We start from the raw sequence: 18,202 nt of genomic DNA, 5'->3' as shown, positions 1-18,202 counted from the left end.
CATCATAACTTCCCCAAGGTGAAATCTACTTCCATTCTTCTGACCTTTCATAAGGTTATGAAGACCTGGCTGTGGCAGTTGGCCTAGGGCCCCAACAGGGGTTTATCACTCTGGAGGTAATTAACCAATTAAGACAACACCTTGCTTCCCTGTATGCATCTTGTTCCCTTGCTCCCCATCTTTTAATTGTAATTTATAATTCATTACACAATCAGCCAGGTGTTCAGATTGGATTTGGCACTGTTATCCATCTATCAAGCCCTTCCCAAGAAACTAGGTTGTTCTGAATAAGGTTGCTTTTGCAATTGGTGTGATGGTGATTTTGTCAAGGCTGATGGTGTTCAAGTGATGCTCCAGTTATTTGAGAATGTACCCAAGGCACCTATTACTATAACTATTACTTTTATAAGAATGAAATAGTCAATAAGGGCTAAATGGTCTATAAAACTCCACCTTACATTCTTTTTTCTCATCTCTCTCTCTCTCTATTCTAACCAAAAGGCCAAGTTACTAGAATCCATTGATTCCGTATCCTGATTTAAGGCTCTTTCACATCATCCTGCCTTCTACTTCCTAGTTCTTCAAAGAAAAGCTTGAATATTTGTGATTGCCATTCTTGTGTTGGGATTTAGTGCCAATTATTAATTACAGGTATTCATGTGCTATCATTTATTTATATTCTGTACAAAACTGATGTTAAAATTATAATCTTAATGAAGGAAGTATTCCTAATTTGAAGGGAACTTATGAATTCTAATTAGTAACATGATATTTAATAAAATATATATGTAAATGTATTAATTTACACAGATTTTTATTGTTGGTCAACTCTGAAATTTACATATAAATATATTTGTATTTTAGGCTCTCTAAATCAATATCTCCAAAGATAAAGTTAATGCTTTTTTTAGCATGTTCTTCATTTGAGGACCCATGAACAGCATTGTGCATAATATCAGTTGCAAATTTAGCACGTATTGAATTAGGATGTGTTTCTTTTGCTTTTGTTGGATCTGTTGGTCCCATTAATTGTCGCCATTCGTCCACAGCATTTTCTTTAGTTAGAACCATGACCATTGATGGGCCTCTAGAAAAACAATACAACCAACAATGTATGAGATGCTCACAATCTCATTTTGCAATGAGAACATTAAGTTGACATAACTAACGCTGCATGAGATAAACAAGTCAAGTCCATTTGAGGTACACTGTCTATTTGATTATTTCACAGTGTCAGAGGTTTATGTTACAGAAGCCAAGTCTTATTAAACATACATTATATAACAGTAGATTATTTCCTTAATAGTCCCATCTCTGCTTGTATTTGTACTTTGTTGTATGTCAGTCTGCCTGTTCTCCATGTATATAAAATCCTACGATATGTTATAATCATATGCTAAACTTAGAGGTGCTATTTTTGATTACTTTTCTTCCCTCATTCAGGTGAATGAAGATGCTCCATAGATAAAAAAAGTACTGTAGTTCTCTGTTTCTGCTCTTCAAAAGAGATATTAGATAGCATTCTTCAAAAAGTTATTGTGGCCATGGCAAGACCAAAATTGTTTACATCACATCACATCACATTACACAATTAAATTCAGTTAATACAATTTATCTTCAGTAATGTTCTCTTTTTGTCACATAGCAAAAATTGCAATTCAGCAATTGGACTTGGAAATCTCTGCACCAAAACTATTTGAAGGCAAGCAAGTAATATAAACACTACAGCTAACAAAATGTAATAACTGGGATCTGCAGAGATGCCAAAAACATGACAGAAATCTAGCAGATAATACTGTCAAAAATATCCAGTTTTTTATCATCATACAAAACTTTCATGACACTGGAACTTGGTATTTGCTAGAGATAAGAAAAATAGAGAATATCCTACAGTGCAGTAGCACTTAAGGCTTATCAACCAGATTCTGTTTTTCATGATTCTAGGAAGGAAGTAGCCACAAAATTAAAAAGTGGATTGCCGGATAGGGCTGGAATCAGACATTTATACATTGCCACATTTCCACTCTAATAAGCCAATTGAATAGTGCTGGGATAAAACTTGTAAAACATTGCCCTACCAAGCTGCCACAAGTTCGGTAAAAATAAATATCCTCTCCCCAAGAAAGAGAAAAAGAGTCAGACACCTGATGGTTTGCATATGGCTCCTTTCCCTATTGAAAATGTCACCAATTTCATGCTTGTTTACTTTTGCTAGGCAACTAAGTAGGCAATGCAATAATATCAAGCCTGAAATATCATTGGCAATTGTATATTATATATATATAATATACATATATAAACATATACATATGTATTATATGTATGTTGATGTATATATGTATGTTTATTATAAATGTTTGGGTAGGGAAAGAAATTGAAATAGAACATTAACATGATTTCCAGCTCCTGTGCAGGGAAACAAGAAGACCCAGACAATCAGCTGGGACTTGGGAGGCAGAGAATAGATGGGTTGGGGCCAGTCAGAAGTGATATTTGCCGGTTTTCCAAACTACTCAAAATGTCCACTACTGGTTTTCCAGAACTGGTCAGAATCTGCTGAATACCACCTGTGATTTCTGTTACATTACAATTGAATCAAAAGTCAATCTGCTCAACTATTGAAAAGATAACAACATGGGATCAAAGGAGAGTGAAATCACTCCACCTGCAAATATAGTGGTTGGAAGTACCCAAAAATTAATGACTTCACTTGATGGACACAAAATCATTATTATCAAAGAAGTTTATTGGGAGGCATTCCTGTTTCTTTCACCCTCTTCTCGTTTGTTTCTTTTTTTAAATTTAACATTGCTTTTATAGAATGTATTTACACATTGCTTCTGAGAAAGTGGGCAGGGCTTTTGCAACTGCTAGTTTAACTATGTTTTATTCAGAGTTTTGCCGCATAAATTCAGTCCCAGAAAGATAAACACAAATGCTTCATTTAATGTCTTTATAAACATATTAAGTAAATTTTACAACACCAGTTGTAGATTTCTCCAACATGGAGAAAACTCAAACAGAAGCAGACATATTACAAGCAGCTCAACTTCAGCAGACAAGCAAATTAGTTTCTCTTTCAATAGACAGACTCAGCTTAACATAGCTTCAGAGCTGCAGAGCTTAATATAGAACCACACCTAGGCTACTTCTAGTTTCAGTTTCCAAACAGTCCTCATTGACTGACTTAGTTGCTATGCTTATTCATTGGCTGACCTTGTTACCATGCTCTATTCCAGTTCATGAATATACTCTGACACTCCTCCCTTCATAACTGGAATAAACATAAACTCAATTACCTTTAATATTCTTCAGATACCTGTATTTGAAGACCCACATTCATAGTTCCCTCCAAATACCTGAGAATTCCTTTTTATACCTATCCAAGGTGTTGATCCCCACCTTTTAACTTTCCAATGTATATGCAACCATCAGCCTTGCAACTCTTGAACCCAAGACCTTTCAATGCAGTATACCTGCAGGTGGAATCCCCTTGTTCCATCGCTCTGACCTGACAGCTCCTGTGTGTCAACCCTCTCTTGCTTCATATCTTGTTCAGCTTCTCCTCCCTGAACCCTGACACCATCAGTAAGTGAGTTACCATTAGTAAGTGAGTTACCATCACTAAGTGGATCACTGTCACTAAGTGAATCATTCCAAAAATTTGCATCAATTTTATTCCAATTTTGCTCTGCAAAGCTTGCAGACCTTGAAAACACTATTCTTTTGCTCCTATCACTAAAGCGATAACTCTTTGAGCCTGGCTCATAGCCCACAAACCTGAGCTTTCTAGCCTTTGGTTGCCCCTTTCTTCTAATTGCTTTTGGAATATGCACCCACGCATTGCTTCCAAACACCCTTAAATGTGCTAGAGATGGTTTTTGCCCATATAGCATTGCATATGGAGTATCATTAATGGAGGAACTCCACAACCTATTAACTAAATAATTAGCAGTCAATATGGCTTCACCCCAGTATGACCTGTTTAGACCAGAATCCTCTAGCAGGGAATCCTTCATGGTTTGTAAGACTCCATTCTGTCTCTCAGCAACACCATTCTCAGCTGCTGTGTAAGGATTTGTGTGTCTGTATTTTATTCCTAACTGTGCCAACCATTGTTGAAAAATTGCTGATATGAATTCTGAACTTCTGTCAGTTTGCAGATGACATAACTGTTGTTTATACCTTCTTTCTACAAAGCTTACCCATTGCTTACATTTCTGTAGCAGCTCTGTTTTACTCTTTAGTAAATAGAAGAACACAAAACTGCTATAGTCATCTACAATGACAGCTCATACTTAGCTCCTCCCAAACTGGCTTGCATTGGGCCCACCAAATCTGTGTGTACCAGCTCTAAAGCTCTTGTTGTTGGCTTTGTGCTACTCTTGCTTACTGGGAATGCCTTGGACTTTGATGTTTTCATACTGCACAATCCAAATATGCTTTACATCCCTTTAAATTTAAACTTTCTGCAAACTGTTCCATCTTTTGAACAACTTTGAAGCTGGCATGGCCAAGCTTATGGTGCAAAAGATGAACACATGAATCATGGTTTGTAACATTGCCAAATGTTTGTGCACATTGAACTTTTTGTCCCTGTAACATATAAAGATTATCATGCTTTATGCCCTTTGCACAGACAAACCCTTTTCTTCTTTATAAGACACTGCCCATTTACAATGTGGTCTCAAATCCTTGCTTGTCTAAACTAGAGACACTCAGCAAATTATGTTCCATTTCTGGGACACATAAAACATTATTAAACCTTGTTTCCAAATAATGGAATTTGCACACTGCCTCTTCCAATGATTTTAGCCTTCTTGCCATTTGCCAAGGCTACTGTCTCCAGCAGCTGCATCCATCCTGTAATACAATTTAGCCTTATGAATAATTGTTTGGATAGCCCCACTGTCTATTAGCAATTGATTTCTTCCATTACTATTGCTGGCTTTTGGAACAGCAATTTATCCCTCAACCTGTTCTTGCAGACTTCTTCTGTCTTGCAAACATCTTTCTTTAAATGAGTAGTTTCATCACAGATGAAGCATCCTTTCTTTTGTTGGGCTTTCTGCTTAGCTGTAATCTGATATCTTCTAATGCTGCTCTGCTGGTCTGTGGAAACTGCATGGCTCTTACCTCTGTGCTCTTCTCTGGAGACAGCCCGGCTGTGGAAATTTCCATTGTTCCTCTTGGGCCCCCTCCTCAGGAATTTCTCCTCCTCTTGGCTTTTTCTATAATGGCATTTCTGCTCTTCAGCTATCACATGGTTTCAGAGTTTCCAAATGCAATTTATGCTCTGGTTTGCATTCAAACACTGCAGACACAATGCCCCAAGTTTCATCTAGACTGTTCAAAACTAAGAGCACTTTTGGATTTAGGTATCCTCATCCCACACTGTTCCAACTCCACAAACAAAGTTTGCATATGAACAAAATGCTGTTCCACTGAATCTCCTGGCTGCAAACGAGCTCTATATAACTTTCTTGATAATTGTAAGCTGTTGCATGTAGATACACTCTCATGAACAGTCCTCAATTTATCCCAGACTTCCTTTGCAGTCTTTAAATTAGCTACATAGATAAACTGATCATTTTCCAAACTTAAGATGATATAAGCAAATGCTCTATCATGCAGCTTCTGACTTGTACCATTCATTGGTGCCTGGGGTGGATTTTCAACAATATTCCAAAGCTCTTTCATCTTTGATTCCAAACATTCCATCTTTGTAGCCCAAATAATATAGTTCTTCTGACCCAAACAGGATAAAGAGCTCTCTTTAATTTTTTCAGCCATCCTGCAAAGCCCCTTGCCTTGTTTCTTACTTTTAAAACAAGCAGTTTCTCAGCTTTAATTACAATTAAGTCTTTTTCTGGGCCCATAACTTGTTCAGAGTATTGCAGCATAAATTCACTGCCAGAAAAATAACACAGATGGCTGAGGCTTCATTTAACATCTTTATAAACATATTAAGTAAATTTTACAATACCAGTTGTAGGTTTCTCCAACATGGAGCAAACTCAAACAGAAGCAGACATGTTATAAGCAACTCAACTTCAGCAAACAAGCAAGTTAGTTTCTCTTTCAATAGACAGACTCAGAGCTTAAAATAGCTTCAGAGCTGCAGAGCTTAATATAGAGCCATGCCTAGGCAACTTCAATTTCAGTTTCCTCATTGGCTGACTTGGTTGCTATGCCTATTCATTGGCCCTTCTTACCATGCTCTATTCCAGTTCATGAATATACTCTGACATGTTTGATCTGTGTGTCCTTCCTGGTTGTTTAAGCCTGCCCAGAAGAGGACATACGATTGGGGGGTGGTTTCATTGGTTTTCAAGATGATGGTGTTTTACCTTCTCCTTAAGGGGACATTGATCAACCCAAGTCTGGAGAGCTTTCAACCAGTCTCCAACTTCTCTTTTTGATGAAAGTTGTGAAAGAGATAGTCACGTGTTAACTGCGAAAGATCCTGGATGAAGTGTGGCCTTCTAGGCTTTTCAGTCAGGGTTGAGACCAGGTTATGGAATTGGAATGACATCAGTTTCCCTCTTTGGTGAGTTCTAGTGGGAGTGGGTGGGGTAGTGCAACCATCTTCACTCTTTTTGACTGCTCAGTAGCCTTTCAAGTCACCAATCATGGTATCCTCCTGGATTAGCTTTGGTATTTGGGGATGAGTGGCACTGTGTTGTGCTGTTCTTCTCCTTTCACTGGCATAATACCTTTCTCCAGACTTGGTTCCAGTTGGTGTTGATGGGGAGAAAAATCCAGCTCATGGTTCCTACTTGTTGGGTGCCCCAGGATTTTATTCTCTCTCTTCTATTTAACATCTACAATATATGAGATTACTAGGTGAGATGATCCAACAGTTTGGGGTGAGATATCATCAACATGTTGATGATACCTAGTTTATATCTTCAGCCTGGTCCACCTGTGTGATGCGGTGGTTATCCTGTCCCAGAGCCTGGAGAAGGCAGGTAAGTGCAATGGGTGCAATGGCTTTTATCTCAACCTAAGCAAGACTGAATTGTTTTGTGTATTTGGTCCTCCCAATAATAAAGTTTTTCCACTGCTGCTCTTGGATGGAGGGGCACTGCTCCAAATGGTTCTGGAGGGTCCCCTTGGACACACAGTGTTAGGAATAACATAGGTTACCTAACGTAGTTTGGGTAAAATAATATATATAAACTATGATAGTGAGCTTAAGTGTGTGTCACTTTAAACTGCAAAGCATGTAATTTTGGGTGCGGCTGTAAAACCGCCATAAGAGGGAGCAAGAGAACTTGATTGATTGCTGGCTTACTGGATTGCTTGCTGACGATGATGGATTGTTAACTGCATGTTTTTTGCTGTTGCTGAAGGAAGAAAAGAGGTTTGACTTCTTCATATCTCTACTGCGAAGAGATATATTACTGGACTGATATTTGTAAGTTTACTGACCTCTTTTTCGACACTGGACTTTGCAACTGATTAATCCCCGGACGGACTGAACTAGTGTATGATATATGGACTGTTTGACTATGCTAAAACTATTACTGGAATAAACTATTTAACTAGCACAGTGTATCTGTTTTACTGAGTGTAAGCTACAAAAACGTTTATCTCACATATTTGCCTGCCTGCCTGACTGCCGTGCAGGTTCTGCTAGGGTGTATATCCCTAACACTGGTTATGGGCCCAGGCTGCACAGTCAGACTAACTAGGATATAACAGGCTTATATAAAGTGAGAGTTTGTGTGGTTACACAATACTGTAAACAGACAGCTGTGTTTTATTAATTATAGTTTAATATCCAGAAAAAGATGGCACAAGTCAATTTACCAAGTTTGTCTCTAATATCCAAACTGGATGGAACAAACTATGTTTCATGGTCTATGAAATGCAGCCTACTTCTACGCAGAGAAGGTTTGTGGAGTATAATTCAAAACCCACCAGAGGTAGATGCTTGGGATCCGGAGGATGAGGATGATGCCCAGAAAATACAAGAATATAAACTGAAGAATGAGCAAGCTCTCTGTATAATAGGACTGATACTCTGTGACCAGCAGCTTGTCCATATTCGTGGAGAAAAAACAGCTGCGAAATGTTGGGAGAATTTAAAGAAGATTTATGTTCGAGACAGTGTAGGAGCACATATAAATCTTAGACGGAAACTGTTCAGAACACATTTTCAAAAGAATGGAGACATGATGAATCATTTAAACACAATGAAGAGAATTTTTCAGGAACTGCATGAAAAAGAACTTATCTTCACAGAACTGCATCAGGTTTATATAATTTTGTCTTCGTTAGATGAGAGCTATGACGACTATGTAACTTCACTGGAAGTACTGCCAAAAGATAACCTCACATTAACTGACATTACTGGCAGATTAATTGAAGAAGCCAGGAGAAGGCTTGAAAGGGATCAACTCAGAAGGGAACCACAAGAAGATAAAGAATCTACGACAGCCTATGCAATTAGAAAATGTTTTAATTGTGGAGGAAAAGGACATTTGGCTAGATTCTGCAAGAAAGGAAAACGCCACAATGCCAGCCAGAATGCTAAAAGGCATCAAAAGGATGAAAAATGTTTAGAGTTAGCCATGTATAGCACGAAACTGTGAATAATAATTTATGGGTTGTAGATAGTGGAGCATCGCACTGCATAACGAAAGATAAGAAAAGATTTGTTAAGATGTCCACAAGTTCACAGCAGATATCGTTAGCTAATGGCTGGAAAATGAAAGCAAAAGGTGAAGTTATTGCACATTGTTCTTGCATAAAAGAAAATGTAAAAATGTTATATGTACCACAACTTAAGTTTAATTTGCTTTCGGTTAGAGTTTTGGTTAAACAAGTGTGGGAGGTGCTCGTTATATATTGGATCATTATGTAGTTACCTTTAGGGGAGAAAACTGCATAATAGAAAAGGAAGGTAAAAAAGTGACTGCAACTTTAAAAGGTGAATTGTATGTGTTAAATGATAATCAATCAGAGGTAGCTAACACAGTATATAATAACGTTAAACCTCATGATGAATGCATACATTTGTTACACAGACGTTTAGGGCATATAAATTTTAAAATGCTCAAACAAACAGTTGAACTGTCTGAAGGTATAAAACTGAAGCCTTGCAGTAAGTATTTGCACTGCAATGCTTGTAGTCAAGAAAAAAGCAAGGTAATACCAGCAAATAGAATAAATGGATTTAAAACTAAAGAACCTCTAGAGGTCGTATTTGCTGATATTATAGGTCCTAAAAAACCAAGTGTGGGAAGTGCTCGTTATATATTGGATCATTATTCCAGATATGGTTTCTGTTATTTAATGAAGAGTAAAACGGAAACATATCAGAATTTCTTTAATTGGTTGAAGTTTGCAGAAAGAAAAACTAAAAGGAAACTAGTAACTCTTGTAACTGATAATGGTACGGAATTTATAAACAATAAATTCCAAAATAGACTGAAGATGGCAGGTGTTGAACATAAAAAGTCTGCACCATATAGGCCACAACATAATTCTTTTATAGAAAGACGAGGCCAAACAATACAGGCAATGGCTCGTACTATGTTGTCGGATTCAGGATTACCTGAAACTTTGTGGGGAGAAGCAATAATGTGTGGTAATCATATATTGAATAATGTTGTTAACTCAACAACAGGTGAATTACCATTCACATGGTGGCATGGTAGAAAACCTGACCTAAGCTACATGCACACATTTGGAGCACCAGCATGGGTGCATATTCCTACACAACTGAGACACAAGGGGCAGCATAGGGCTAAAAAGTTATTCTTTGTAGGTTATGAATCTAATCACAAATCATACAGATTCTGGAAAAAAGGTACACCTAGAGTTTACTGTAGTGCTAGTGCACAATTCCTTGAACATGTAGGATAGGAAAAACTGGAACAAGATTCAAGTAAGGAAGTAATCATAGAAACCTACAAAAGACCAAAATCACATATCAGTAATAAGAAGAGTACAATTAAAGAGGAAGTACAGGAAGAGCACATAGGACCAGAACAGGAAGAAATAGGTGAACAGGAAGAAATAGATAACCAGGAACAGGTAGTACATGAAAGTCCACCTGTAAGCCCTGTAATACCTAGACGTTCAACATGTGAAACCAGACCACCTGACAGGTACCAAGCAAGTGTAGTTTGCCAAGTTAGTAAAGTTCCAACTACTGTTGAAGAACTTAGAATGTATCCAGCAAAGGAACAAGAAAATTGGCATATAGCAATGGAGAAAGAATTAAATTCATTGAAACAAATGGAAGTTTATGAAAATGTTAAATTACCTCCAGGTAAAAAGTCCATTGGCTGTAAATGGATATTTAAATTAAAAACAGGTAAAAATGGGACTGTTACCCATAAGGCTAGGTTGGTAGCTCAAGGATTTAATCAATCTGCATGTGATTATGATGAAGTATTTGCACCGAGTCTAAAAGCAACAACCTTGAGAGCAGCTTTAGTGTGGGCAGCTAAGAAGAATTATATTATAAATCACTTAGAAACTGCCTATCTGCATGCACCATTGCAGCACACTATATACCTAAAGAAACCTGTAGGAATTAAGGATGATAAAACAAATAATGACTGTTGGAAGCTTAAAAAGAGTCTCTATGGATTAAAACAATCTGGTTACGAATGGAACCAATATATTGTTAAGGAATTAAACAATATAGGGTTTAAAGCAGGTTTAGCTGATCCATGTGTATTTAAGAGAGAGAGAAATGGAATAGTGTCATTATTATTGTTGTTTACAGATGATATTGCTTTAATTACAAAAACTAATAATGAAGCTACTGAAATAATATCATTATTAAGTAAGAGGATAAAATTAAAGCAATTAGGAGAGATAAAACAGTATCTAGGATTGACAATAAATAAAACCAAAAGTGGCTATAAGATATCTCAAGAGGATAAGATTTGTCAATTACTAAAAACATACAAGATGGAACTTTGTAAACCGGCTAAAACTCCAATGAGTCAGGAATTTGGCCACACTGATGCTCAAAGTCCAAAATTCGATAAGACTATTTATCAATCACTAATTGGTAGTTTATCGTATATTAGTAATTGGTCAAGGCCAGACATTGCCTATGGCATTAATCAATTGGCACAATTCAACGCTGAACCCACTGAACAACACTGGCAAGCAGCAAAACGTATATTAAGGTATCTTAAAAGGGGTTTTTCTGGTTTGTCGGCTTCGCGAGTGGCAGGGATTTGCGAAGCTGCGCGATCCCTGCGCGCTAGCCGTTTTGGGGCTCCGACCCAGACAGGTGCGGAGCTAGGCTGCCCTGCAGGGGCAGCTGAAGGTAGGGGGATCCGGAGAAGGGTTTGGGGGTGTTGCAGACCCCCTCCCCGGCTGGCAGAACCCCTTTTCCCAGGACAGTGCAGCGGCGGTCTGTAATGGCCGCCACAAAGAAGCTGGCAGCCGGGTAAGAATGCGCAGGAGGAAGTGGAGAAAGTGCTTGAGAGGAGAAAGTTTTTCTTGGTTCCTAGGACTCTAAGACATATTTAACAAAATTCCTGAAAAGTATGACTTTCTGAATGATACCTTCGAGAAGAGGAAAAAAGTGGCAGTTTAATGGTGCTGAAAGGATAGCTTACCCTCTTTTTCTACGGAATAAAAAGTGAACATTAAGAAACCTATTTTTTTTAGGTGAAAACTGGTTCTAAGCGGTGAGTAGGAAAAAAGAGGACTTAAAAAAAAATATTTGTATGCTAAGACTTTGTTGGAGGAGATGCCTTAAGGATTGAAAGACTAAAATATATTGTAATAAGACTTTAAGAAACAGATTTTGACTTTCCTTTTCTTTAATTGATACTACCCCAGGAGGAGAGAGTGGGAACTCTGTCTTGGTTTGGACTGATTGAGAACTTTGGGATTGTCTTATTTTTCCTTTGGAATATTTTGGCTGTTGTAAGAGAAAAGAAAAGAAAAGATTTATAATGGCTTCTTCTATCGAGGAACTGATAAAAGACTATGAGCAAGCAAAACAAAATGGTAAAGCTGGTTTGAAAGAAGCCTTCCTTTTTTTAGAAATGGCGCTTATTAATTATCAACAAACATTGCAACAGATGAAGACAGCAGAAAAAGAACAAAGAAAGGAAGCCATCTTTAATAAATCTCAGAACTCGACCAAGAGGGAAGGAAGAGGAAAAAGAAGAGAAATAAAGGACTTAAGACTTAAAAAAACATTTAAGAAAGGGAAAAACAAGGTGCAAAATCAATATAAGGATGGTAAACAAAAGGGAAGAGGAATGCGACAGAGAAGGGAAGCCAGTAAGGCAGAGGCTAGAAGAAGGGGGCTAGAAGGGGGCTAGAAAGGTTTGTTGGGGGAAGAAAGAAAGAGAAAAGGTGGAGAAAAGTTATAAAGTTTTGAAATTAAATGAGAAAAAGAAATTTTTTTAGGGATAAAGGATAAGTATAATTTCTTCAAAGAGATTTTGCAAGGTACATAAGATGACATTGTAGTATTGGATCAGAAATAGAAAATTTAAATGGTTTGAGAGTTGATAAGAGATTAAAATGTTGGAATGTTAATAATGATTGGTTTGAAAATATAATATGAGGGGAGATTTAGAATATTAAACTTTAATTAAAGAGTTTATTAAGATTATGGTATTGATGTTATTATAAAACTTTCATTATAGTATTTTGTTTTTAATATTTAAATCTATTGCTTAACTAGGTATTTAATTGTTTTAGATGTATTATTCAGTTAGAATGTACCAAGCAAAATCGGATTGGGTATTTTAAAGATTAATTTGATTAATTTAGTGGGGAGATAGAAAGGCATCATACTCTGATTAGTGATTTCAGGAGAAATTTCTTTCTTTTTTTTTAAAAGGAATGAGACAAAGGTATAATAGAGAATGGACAAAAGATATAAATATAATGACTCAAATTAAGATGATTAATTAAGATAGAATCAAGAAGAGTGAAATATGTGGAGAAGTTAATATAGAAGACTTAGAATGGTAAATAAAATAAGTAATGATATGTAAGATGAGCCTGAATATAATTGAAGTCCATGAAAAGAGAGATACCTGGGTCCAAGTTACTTTCCAAAAAGATCTTTTTATATGTTTTGTGTGTTGTGTGATTATGTTGTTTTTTTGGGGGAAATTAATAAAACCTTGTAGAAATATAGAATGAGAATAATGGTAACTAAGTCAGAAAGAAGTAGATGAAATAATAATAATAAAATTGAATAAGAGTGAAGAGAAATAAAGGGAAATTGGATAAGAGGTTTTGTATGTTTATATGGAAATGGTTTAAAATAGAATTATAGTTTACCTGACTTGTTAAATTTATAATGGAAAAAGGTTTAAACATGTAATGGAAAATGATGACTTGTGTGTTTTGAAAATTAATAAAACTTTTTTTTTTTTTAAAAAAAGGTATCTTAAAAGGACAATGCACTATGCATTGTATTTGGAGCCAAAAGATGATCTGATTTTAAGTGCATATGCTGATGCAAGTTTTGCAACAGACATAAACACTAGGAAATCAACTTCAGGTATGGCTATACTATTAGGAAAAGCACTGATTGGTTGGAGGTCAATTAGACAGCAACACATAAGTATGTCCACAATGGAAGCAGAATTTTCATGTCTATCTTTATTATGTACTGATTTAATTCTGTATAAACAGTTGTTATTGGATATGGGAATAACTGTTAATGATTCCATTGTAGTTTATGAGGACAATCAAGCAGCCATACGGTTGGCTACAAATATTGCTGTAAAAACGAGATCTAAGCATACAGATCTTAGATATCTGAATGTAAGACAATCTGTAAAAAATGGTTTAATAAAATTGGAATATTGTATGACTGAAGAAAATATTGCTGATCAGTTTACAAAAGCCCAAGGTTCAGTCAAACATAAAGAAAGTTGTGACAACTATGGTTTAAAGTTGTAAATAGATATATATATTATTATATTACCCAAAAGGGGAGTATGTTAAGAATAACATAGGTTACCTAACATAGTTTGGGTAAAATAATATATATAAACTATGATAGTGAGTTTAAGTGTGTGTCACTTTAAACTGCAAAGCATGTAATTTTGGGTGCGGCTGTAAAACCGCCATAAGAGGGAGCAAGAGAACTTGGTTGATTGCTGGCTTACTGGATTGCTTGCTGATGATGATGGATTGTTAACTGCGTGTTTTTTGCTGTTGCTGAAGGAAGAAAAGAGGTTTGACTTCTTCATATCTCTACTGCGAAGAGATATATTACTGGACTGATATTTGTAAGTTTACTGACCTCTTTTTCGACACTGGACTTTGCAACTGATTAATCCCCGGACGGACTGAACTAGTGTATGATATATGGACTGTTTGACTATGCTAAAACTATTACTGGAATAAACTATTTAACTAGCACAGTGTATCTGTTTTACTGAGTGTAAGCTACAAAAACATTTATCTCACATATTTGCCTGCCTGCCTGACTGCCGTGCAGGTTCTGCTAGGATGTATATCCCTAACACACAGCTTCCACTAGAAAAACAGGTGGCAGGAAGATCTTTAAACAGGGTTTTGTGCCAATTGCACCAGTTCCTGGATCAGGAGGTTTTGATCACAATCATTCATGCCCCTGTGATTTTTCATTTGGATTCCTACACTGTGGTCTGTACTGGTCTGCCCTCAAAAAGGCATGTAAGAACTATCTCCTACTTGTTTCTACCTGTCCAATTTGATCTGATAGGTTGAGCATACTACATGCTACAAGGCCATCAGCCAAGGATTAGGAGAAATGCATTCTCTGGAACGTTCAAAGGTATACAGTAGATTCATAATGTTTATAATTAACTTAATAATAACAATAGCAATGACAACAATAACAACAACAATAAAGAACAGTAATAATCTTCAGAGATTAAGATGACCACAAATCTGCTGGCTTTTTATAAGACCATGAAGACCAGAGTATTCCATGGCAATAGTTTACTCAGCAACCATATATTTTTAGATTGTATTGTTTTAATTATTATGATACACGCTGTCCAGAGTTACTTATCAAGATGGGTGATATAGAAATCAAGTAAATAAAATAAAAATAGAAGGAGAAAGAAGGTTTCTGTATGGATAGCAGAAGGATCATAGAGTCTACTGGCCTAAAACATGTTCTATTTTGTAAAAAAAAAAAGTTTAAAAAAGAGATGAACTTTAATTCTGAATTTGCTATGGTGTTATTTTATTACAGGGCTAAAAAGAGACTAGTTATGTCATGGCTTTGCCAGGATGGCACTTTGGAGTGAAGAACAATCGTGAATCAGTACAAACTGGAAGTAAGGGTGAAAAGAACTATGTGAAAACATATCAGAGTTCTAACAGTTCTTACAGAACAAGTAAGAACTCATGGGGAATAGGCATTTTCCTATACTTCCTCCTGGGAAATATCTAGTGGCCAGCCTTCGTGAGTGTAGCTGGCTTGCAGGAAGAATGTTGTTTTTTTCCTCTCCGAGAACTCTGATGTCAACTCATAAAACATTTTGTATACATGTTTTATAGTTGACAACAGAAAGATGGGGGGAGTTTCAAAGAGCAGACGGCAGAGTGGAATCAAAAGTACATTCCATTCATATTTTCTTCAAACACTGATTAGATGACTGAAGCTTCTGCCATGCAAAAATCTAATTGGAGAGCATGATTGATGACTCTTGGCTATGGACGTTTTTCATTGGATGATACACCCAGAGGGGTGGGAGGAAAAACAGGATCAAGGGTGACAGTGAATTACGTATCTCAGAGTTGGCTACGCCAACTAGGTAAATGCCAGATGTAGAATGTTACCTTCAAATAAATCTTTTTTAGTTTTGGGAGTATGGCTTGAGGCTCATGATTTAATTTGAGTAACTGATGGAATCCTGACAGATAGCCAACTCTGAGCTACGTAATTCACTGTCACCCTTGATCCTAATAGATTCAGGCTGCAATAGGTGCCTGATCAACCTAACCATGGTCCTGAAACTGGGGATCAGAGCAAAAAAGCTGACCCACCTGATCCGGTTCGAACAAGTAGATGGCTCCCTGTTGGAAGGAACCTATGCCACTCACTTAACCTGAACCAGTGAGACTAGAACTAGCAGATCACTGGGAAACCATTTGATTCGTAGTGGCTCCCAAAATGACAGATGCAGTCATCCTGGGGCTTTCCTGGCTAGACAAGTGGGGTCCAACCATCTGATGGCAAGGGGGAAGCCACAGACTGAGGATAGTGAAGGGACCCCAACCCGTTCCTCACCATCAAATAGAAGCACCGGCCACACAGAGAACCCTTCCAGAGGGTTCACCAGAACAACTGGCAGCCACCTCCGACAAAACCCCAGAGGTTGGACAGATCCCAAGAGAATATCAAGTCCTCACTGAAGTATTCCGTGAGACTGAGTGTGACATCCTACCTCCCCACTGTGAGACAGACTGTGCCATAGAAATCATTCCTGGGGTAAAACTACCAAAACCCAAAATGTACGCCATGACGCCCTGGGAAATGCAAGAAATGTGCACATATATAGACAAAAACTTAGCAAGAGGGTTCATCAAGCCAGCCAAATCATGGGTTGTACCGCCAGTCCTGTTCAAAGAAAAAAAAGATGGAACTATGAGATTATGTGTGGACTTTAGAGTGATCAATGGACTGTGCGTACACAATCCATACCCCCTCCCACTCATGGAGAACATGCTATCCCACCTGGCCAAAGGGAAGATCCTTAGCAAATTAGATCTCAGAGAAGCAAACTATCGAGTCTGCATCAGGGAGGGAGATGAATGGAGAATAGCACTCAACTGCCCCCTAGGGAGCTTCCAATTCAAGGTCATGCCTTTCTGACTACAGGGGCCCCGGCAGTGTTCATGCAATTAATAAATGAGGTGCTACATGAACATCGTTATAAGGGGGTTCTTGTCTATTTGGCTGACATTTTCATCTACACTGAGATGATGGACAACCACATACCCTTAGTCCACCAAATACTGGAAAAACTAGTAGCAAACCTGTATGTCAAGCTGTCGAAATGTGAATTTCACCATGCACAGTTGGACTACCTGGGCTACTGAGTCTCAAATGAGGGAATAGAGATGGACTCAGCCAAAGTACAAGCCGTCCTAGGCTGGTAGCCCCCTCACATCCGTAGACAGCTACAAAGCTTCTTAGGGTTCACAAACTTTTATCGACAATTCATCCCCTCCTTCATGAGGATTGCCAAACCCATGACAGATCTCCTAAAGACAGGGAGCCCAGGAACGAACCCCACCCAGGACAACCCCTACAGTGGGACCTAACCATGCCAAAAAGCATTTGAAACACTGAAAGAACTGTTTGCAAAAGAACCAGTACTGAAGCATCCTCACCCCGAACAACCCTTCATCATTCAAGCAGACACCAGTGACATGGCAGTGGGAGCAGTGTTACTCCAAGGAAACAACCAAGGAAGCCTACAGTCCTGCGCCTACACCTCCCACAAGCTCACGGTCACAGAGAGATGATGGGCTTCATGAGAAAAAGAGGCTCTCGCAGTGAGATGGGCACTGCAAACCTGGCACTACCTGCTGGAAGGGACCATTCAAAGTCTGGACTGACCATAAAAACCTGGAAGCTCTTAGGACCCTGTGAAAACTATTACCCAAACAAGTCTGATAGGCTCAATACTTCAACCTATTTGACTTTGTGCTAAAACACATCCCGGGGGGGGGGACTTTCTGGCTGACACCCTCTTCCACATGCCCCAGTACAAATGCGAAAGGAAGGAGGTTGTAAACACCATCATCCCCCCTACCCAAATAGCTGCCCAAGTAACCACCAGATGACAATGCCATGATTAGCAAGATCAACCCACAGATGACCTAACCACAAAACTCAAAATCAAACTGCTAGCAGACCCCTGGTTCTGGAACAATCAACACACTTTGACAAAAAGAGATAACCTGGTGTGAAAGGGGACAAAACTCTACGTCCCGGAATCCTTACGCACCCTAGTTCTTCAGAGGAGCCACGACGCCAAATTGGCAGGCCACTTTGGGTTCTTAAAGACTTTACACTTGGCTCAGAGGCAGTTCTGGTGGCCTGGCATAAAGAAAGACATGGACAGTTATGTGAAAAGTTGCACCATCTGCACTGTGATGAAAAAACTACCAAGAAAACCCCTGGACTGCTACAAACGGAGCGGAGCCAACGGGGCCATGGGAGGAGATTGCAATGGAC

The 18,202-nt window shown here is 38.1% G+C and overlaps 1 protein-coding gene across 2 annotated transcripts in view; it reads right to left on the bottom strand.

Annotated features, from left to right (window-relative positions):
* Positions 1-837: 837 nt before the first annotated feature.
* NME8 (NME/NM23 family member 8) overlaps positions 838-18,202 on the bottom strand; it is a 116,713-nt gene continuing 99,348 nt past the window's right edge. For both annotated transcript variants that reach the window (XM_087948086.1, XM_087948087.1), the window contains exon 15: positions 838-1,087. In XM_087948086.1, coding sequence (XP_087804212.1) covers positions 838-1,087 — 250 coding nt within the window. The remainder of the gene's footprint in view (positions 1,088-18,202) is intronic.

Source organism: Notechis scutatus, chromosome Z (genome assembly GCF_049901735.1).
Source record: "Notechis scutatus isolate UNSWTSFEM ecotype Mainland chromosome Z, rNotScu1.2, whole genome shotgun sequence".
NCBI classification, from domain to species: domain Eukaryota; kingdom Metazoa; phylum Chordata; class Lepidosauria; order Squamata; family Elapidae; genus Notechis; species Notechis scutatus.
Note: the sequence above shows the minus strand (reverse complement) of the source record. Positions and strands in the feature narration are given on the sequence as shown.